Source organism: Drosophila nasuta, chromosome 4, assembly GCF_023558535.2.
Source record: "Drosophila nasuta strain 15112-1781.00 chromosome 4, ASM2355853v1, whole genome shotgun sequence".
In the NCBI taxonomy this organism is placed as follows: Eukaryota; Metazoa; Arthropoda; class Insecta; order Diptera; family Drosophilidae; genus Drosophila; species Drosophila nasuta.
Genome location: NC_083458.1, coordinates 2,037,886 through 2,045,111, shown reverse-complemented (window position 1 = coordinate 2,045,111; position 7,226 = coordinate 2,037,886). Strand labels below are relative to the sequence as shown.

The 7,226-nt window shown below is 33.4% G+C and overlaps 1 protein-coding gene across 1 annotated transcript; it reads right to left on the bottom strand.

Moving 5' to 3' along the window:
• Window positions 1-3,050: 3,050 nt before the first annotated feature.
• Window positions 3,051-6,298, bottom strand: LOC132794900 (UV excision repair protein RAD23 homolog A). Its single transcript, XM_060805192.1, has 6 exons — window positions 6,143-6,298; window positions 5,977-6,055; window positions 5,249-5,908; window positions 5,095-5,189; window positions 3,333-3,662; window positions 3,051-3,270 (listed from the first exon to the last, which is right to left on the bottom strand). Exons 1-6 carry the CDS (start codon window positions 6,206-6,208, stop codon window positions 3,160-3,162), a joined length of 1,341 nt encoding a protein of 446 aa, XP_060661175.1. The 5' UTR covers window positions 6,209-6,298; the 3' UTR covers window positions 3,051-3,159.
• Between the last annotated feature and the right edge of the window lie 928 nt (window positions 6,299-7,226).

Here is a 7,226-nt window from a genome sequence, read left to right as displayed (position 1 = left end):
TCTCTTAGCTTTTCCCACTGCTTTGCAGTGTAAATAGGCTAACTCACTAATCTTATAAAACAAATAATAAATCTAAACATAAATATTACACATTAAACAGCCATTAATAATTATTACTATATGATAATAAAACCACTTAATTCGCCTGTCACCAGTTACCTCAACACACTCTTTATCGATAACTACAAATCACAGATCCTCCATAATCAGCCAACCTCCACAATCAACCAACCTCCACAATTTTCCAGCTGTTTGCTTGTTTCCACTGGCATTGCAGTGATAATAGGCTATTTCATTAATTTCAAAACAAATAATATAAATTTATAACAAAACATAACACAAATAAACTGCCAATAATATTTACTAATTTATTCCATTAAAATCAAACTTTCACCTAAATTAACTTAATCAAACTATTTCCGTCCTTCTTAACAATGACCTGTTTACCATATTAATTAACTGTCAAGATGTCCACAAATAAATTCCACTGACTATTGATAGCGGCAGAGTTGCAATTTATTTATTAAGAGCTTAATTATGCAAGGCATATTAAAACATGTACATTAAAATAAACTAATATAGATTAATAATGATATTATAATTGTAACACTAAACTTAGATTAATTATATATTGCTAAGTCTAGTCAAACTACCTTAACGCCTAATGTAAATCTGTTACTCATGTCCAATACTTTAATCTAACTATAGCTTCATAAGCGCCATTTGTACCTAAACCTAGCCTACAAAAACATCAATTACTCCAAAACTGTATTTGTTTAGGAACATTGCTCCTAAACCCTAGTAATGTAACTGACAACTTATCTAGCTTAATCTAAATGTTAATGTAAAGTCAATCCTAGCAGGCAACATTTTCCTGTCAACATTATCCCTAAGCCAAAAAAATTGTAAAAGTTGCTATAAGAGTAATAGTACAATAAAGATTACCATCAGTTGCTATTGACTGGCGGGACATTACCACTCAAATGTGCCAACCCCTAAATTTATCGATAAATTACAGCACAGCACTGCAAGCGTGCCTTTTAGCTTTTGTCAGCTATCACTGCGGAAAAAGAGGCCACTCCATTAAATTCAATCAATAAATAAAATTTAAATTTAATCTAATAATAATAAAAATAATAACAATATACCACATACATTTTACTTCTACTTTTTCCTATAATACTGACATCACTTACACAACGTGTATTTAACTGACTGGTATCGATACTTCCAACGCGCAAGTTACCTATGTACCTTAAGCCTATTTCCACTTCCACTGTAGTGGAATAGGATTCCTCACTAAACTACTTATATAAAAATATATATAAAAAAAAATAAAATAATAATAAAAAAAAAATCTCTAATTAATACACAAACCAGCCACCAAATTAATATTTTTTCCATCAGACAATTAAAATCACAAACTAAATCATTTCATCTAAACTCATTAAACTAACTTACCTACTACCCATGACACCAAATTAAACACACTGACAGACGTTACTTTCTAGCGTTACCAATTTTTTGATAGCTGCAGAGTTGCAGTTTATTTAAATTAAATTTGCAGAACTTATTAAAGCATGTACTTAACATAAAAATAAAACACTAAACTTAAGTTATAATGTACCACTAAATTACCTAAAATTAACCCCTTAACGCAAAACTAAAGATATAAAATATGTTCAATTCTTAAACAAACTAAATTCCAATAAGATCTAAACCCTATTTAAAAGATACTCAAGACCATTAAACTGTAACCAATTGTATTCAAACCTAAATTAAGAAACAGACAATACTCATTATTTTAAAACTGTAATATAATAGTTAAGTCATTCCCCGCAGCAACATGTTTGTATACATTATCCCTAAGGCCAAAAAATTGTTAAAGTTGCTTTAAGAGTAATTGAACAATAAAGATCACCATCAGTTGCTTCTGACTGGCGGGACATTACCACATTAAACTACCTTAACGCCTTAACTAAATCTGTTACTCACATCCAGTACTTAAATCAAACTATAGCTTCATAAGTTCCAAATGTACCTGAACCTAGCCTACTAAAACATCAATCACTCCAAAACTGTATTTGTTTAGGAGCATTGCTCGCTAGTAACGTAACTGACAACTTTTATCTAGCTTAATCTAAATGTTAACGTAAAGTCAATTCTAGCAGGCAACATTTTCCTGTATACATTATCCATTATCCAGGGCCAAAAATTGTTCACAGTTGCTATAAGAGTAATAGAAGCAATAAAAATTACCATCAGTTGGTTCTGACTGGTGGAACATTACCCACTCAAAATAATCTATATGTTAACGTAAAGTCAGTTCTAGCAGGCAACATTTTCCTGTAAACATTATCCCTAAGGCCAAAAATTGTTAACAGTTGCTATAAGAGTAATGGAAGCAATAAAGATTACCATCAGTTGGTTCTGACTGGTGGAACATTACCCACTCAAAAGGAACCAACTTCACCACCAACCATTTGGACCACACTACCCACAGGGGCACCCTCCCCTGACCTAGGGAAGGATCTGCGTCAACACCACTAAGTCCCACCCGGCGCACCACCTATACCACCTAAATTCAAATAGCAGAGTGTAAAATATACAAGATTGTCAGCCAAAGCAACTAAGACCCCTAGTATGTTGGAGTTCTTGCGCATACAAAAGTATTTCTTTAATAACTTCAACAATTTTTATCTGAGCTTTGTCGATTTGTGGGACGGAAGTGTGCGTGGCAAAAATTTGAAACAAACTTCATCTGCGTGCAAACATACTACCAAATACTGTATAAAAAAGCTATAATTTTTTTTTTATAGTTTCTGAGATCTAGGTGCTTATACGGTCAGAGAGACGGACATGGCTATATCCTCTTGGCTGTTGACGCTGATCAAGAATATATGTTTATACTTTATACGAGTCGTAGAGGCCTCCTTATGCCTGTTGCATACATTTCCTGCCAGCACAAAGTTATAATACTCTTCTACGCTATGGGTAGCGTGTATAAAAAAACATTATGCCCATAACGATATGTAACAATTTACAAATGCTTTGTTGATTCGAGTTAATCAATTATCTCTTACTTTATTCGTAACATTTTCTTTTATGTGGGTATACATAAATACATATATGCAGACATGCCAGCATTTGACTATTTTTTTAATCGTCGAAAGATGATGAAAGGAGAAAATTTGCGGCTAATTGTTCATTTTTTTCACAGGCAAAATAGGCTTGCAGAACAAGGGCTTCTGGAAATCCAAGAGCTTTCAGCTAAAAATCAAATTTGTAGAATGTAAAATGACACCAAAAAGATTGAATTAAAATTATCATACTCGTTCTATGGCGTCTTGATCTTGGGGTGTCAGGCGAATAGTTGTCAAACTTTCCGGTAAATTATATTCTGGAGCCATTAAACTAGGATCATTTTCCGGTGCGTTCTCTGCTCTAGCAACAGACCGTTGGCTATTATCCCCTGTAGACTCCTGCAAAATTGCTGAACCTAAGTTTCCGGTTTGATGCCTTAGATTCGTTGGGGTCTGTGCTAGACCAATTCTTTGGGCATTGTCCCCTATTTCTCCTTCAAGCGGTTGGTTAAGCATTTGTAGAAAAGCATCTTGATTTTCCGAAATGAGTTGCAAAAGTGCTGGATTTGTTTGACCAATCTACAAAAGAATAAACTTTATTTAATTTAGAGCGTCTTGTGTTCAAATCCGCCAATATTATTGACACTGTTTATTTTTATATTTACACTACTATTTACACAAAACTTCTTGCATATTTTTTAAGAATCCAGCGCGAAACCAATAACAAACTTTAATTACAAGATTTGTGTAATCAAAATGATAAAAAGTATGTTGAGATTTAATTGTTGATTCGTTTTCAATCAAATATAGATATTACCAGAAAAAGGTCTGCCATTACTAAATTAAAAAAAAAAATAATCTGTATCCTCCTCCCTTAATCCTTTACCCACAATGTATAAATTGTTCGTTTATAAAATTTGTAAAATAAAGAAAATAATTACAAAATAATAATAATTGAAAACTACATTTTGCTATGATTTATTGTCTTAAGATATTACTAGCCGCAATTCACGGACTTTCACATTGACAAATAAATAATTTTATCTGAAAAAGGCCCATGCATTAAAAAGAAATGTTTATAAAAAAGATAAAGCTGTTGAAAGATCTTAAGCTCCTGGCTAAGGTTCGAGTCTATCAAGTTTCAATCGCTGAGCTCGGAGTTGCAAAACCGCTTTTAAAACAATTAAGAAAGCTACAGTCGAGTGTGCTCGACTTTAAGATATTCGCTACTCATTTTGAACAAAAGCAAAATATTGCGGTATTAATTTTAAATTATTCCACATTAATATACTGCAAAAGTACTAATGATAAATACCAAAGGCTATTTTAGGTATATTAATATAAGAATACATTCAAAATATACCATGGAATTGAAAATACACTAGATTGTCAGCCAAAGCAACGGCCTCTTTTTGCCTGTTACATACATTTCTAACCGGCACAAAATTATAATACCCTTCTACCCTATGGGTAGCGGATATAAAGAATATTTGTATGCCTATTTATTATTTGTTGATCATTAAGGCCACTCAAACATAAGATCACAAAATGCATCGCACGCACACTGCTACGCACACTGTATCAATATACCGATTATACCTTTTGACATATTTGTAGTATTTATGTGGTATATTTTGAAAATAATACTGCAATATTTTGCTTTTATTCAAAATAAGTAGCAGGCATCTTACAGTCGAGCGCACTCGACTGTTTTTTTCTTACGTGTTATTTGTGTCTGAAGTGCTTACTAACTTATATTACATTAAATGAATGTGTTATTAATTACTTTTTTCTGCGTTTCTAAATGCAATCTTTTAAAATTGAAATAAAATACAATTTTTGTGTATTTTTTTATGACTTTTAAAATCCACCGAGCTGTATCCTATTTTCTTACAGCTTACAAAATTTTTTTTCCTTTTTTACAATTTTTAAGTTTAGGAAAATAAGTTGAGAGCTCACTCAACCTAAAACTTCTAACAGCGGCCGTAAACAATAGAAGGTTAATACTTACCTGCTGCAAAACAGCATGAAGCAGGTGCGGATTTTGATAGATCAATGCGCGCATTTGTAAGAATTGTGGTTGAGTACGCAAGAACTCAAATGGATCTAAAAGAGGATTTAGTTACATAAACCAGGCTTAATTTATCATACTGTAATATTTTTACCAGATATTGATTGTGTTTGCAAATCACTCAAAGACTCTTGATGTAATGACTCTTCAGTATTTTCAGCATCATCATTACTATTAGTATTAGTATTCAAATCATTAGTCTCCAGTGGAATTCCAGTTATCAGATATTCCACAGCCCGCTCAGGATTATTATAACTGGCTGCCATTGCGCGTTCAACTTGATCTCGATCATAGCCCATTTCAACAATGGATGCAACAGCAGTATTGTATTCTTCACCCATAATTAAATTGGACTCCGCACGATTTTGCAATGAAGGATTAGCTAAACCACCAACTAAATCGATGTTTGAAAATGAAACTGGCGCTACACCAGAGTCTGCAGATGTTGATGTCTTTTGTTCCTCACTGTTTCCACCTCCCAGGTTTCCTTTACTAGTACGTGCTTCTAATTCATCACCATCATTCGCTTTATATTCTGCCTTACTTTTAAGATCTGCCGTGGATGATGATTTCCCATTTGTGGTTTCGTTTGAGCTTCTCTGCTGCTTATGTTGCTGGACGACAACCGTAGTTGTAGTTGAACTATTTGCACAGTTGCCGCTTCCACTTAGATCCCGTGTTAACATTACAACGATAAATTTCCTCTCATCGACCTTGTACGAACTTATAGTTCGTTCGTCTGTTAATATGACCCCTTTATAATAAATGATTGAACTGTATAAAGGAAATGATTGAAATATCGTGTTTAAGGTATGTACATACCAGCATAAATTAGTTTTTGTTTTTCTACGATGTAGTCAACACCTCGTTCGTTAAAAATCTGATTTTTTAATTCCAAAACCTAAGGGGTTGATAAAATGAAAATTTTGTTTTTGTGTCGAGTAAATGCATCGATGCGAACAAAACAAGTAATTGCCTTGTTACTTACAGTTCTTTCAGGATCAAAATCAATTGTGAATGTTTGTTGTTGTAACGTTTTTACAGTTATAATCATATTGTCGTCTTAAGAAATTTTTTTCTGAAATTTGGCAATTTCCCCGTTTGCTTAATCTTACAAAAATGTTTGTCATCGACACTAGAGATGACCAAAAGTAAATAATCATCGTTAGTGATACTACTGAAGCGATATCTTGTCTGTAGGTAAAGTTGTACGGCAAGATAGCATCGCAACTTTAGCGTCAGCTTCGAAAGTGAAAACATTTGCGTTTATCCCAGATAAACTAAATCGCGTTTTTAATGCCTCGTTTCCAACGCACCAAAAAACTCGGTTCTTTTCCGATCAATTCCATTATTAAGTGTGCACCATGTAAAAACACATAAGAAAAAAACACGATATTTCGGCATAGCGACATATCTCCACACGACATATCTCCGCTCGGTACAATTTTCGAGCGGAATTATCAGACATGCTCCGGTTTTCACTTTCGGTTTTCGTTTTGGGACCAAAACCGAGATTTTCGTTTTTAGGTGCTCCGTTTTTCACACGTTTTTGGTCATCGTTTTGCTATCGGAACGTTTCATTTTTTACTGCTAAAACAGCTGACTTGTGTTTTGGTTAAAAGTAAACAACGCGAAAAAATGTCTTTTGTATGTCCAATTTCGTGCGTGGATTGAACTCACATAAGGATATTTTTATCCTGCATTGTTTATTTAAGCTTCCCCTGAATGAAATATATTTGCTTTTTGTCTTTTTTGCAAAAAAGATTTGAAACTTTCAGGCATGCTCCGGTTTTCACTTTTCGTTTTCGTTTTGGGACCAAAACCGAGATTTTCGTTTTTAGGTGCTCCGGTTTTCACACGTTTTTGGTCATCGTTTTGCTATCGGAACGTTTCATTTTTTACTGCTAAAACAGCTGACTTGTGTTTTGGTTAAAAGTAAACAACGCGAAAAAATGTCTATTATATGTCCAATTCCGTGCGTGGATTGAACTCACTCAGGATTTTTTTATCCTGCATAGTTTATTTATGCTTTCCCTGAATGAAATATATTTGCCTTTTTTCCTTTTTTGCAA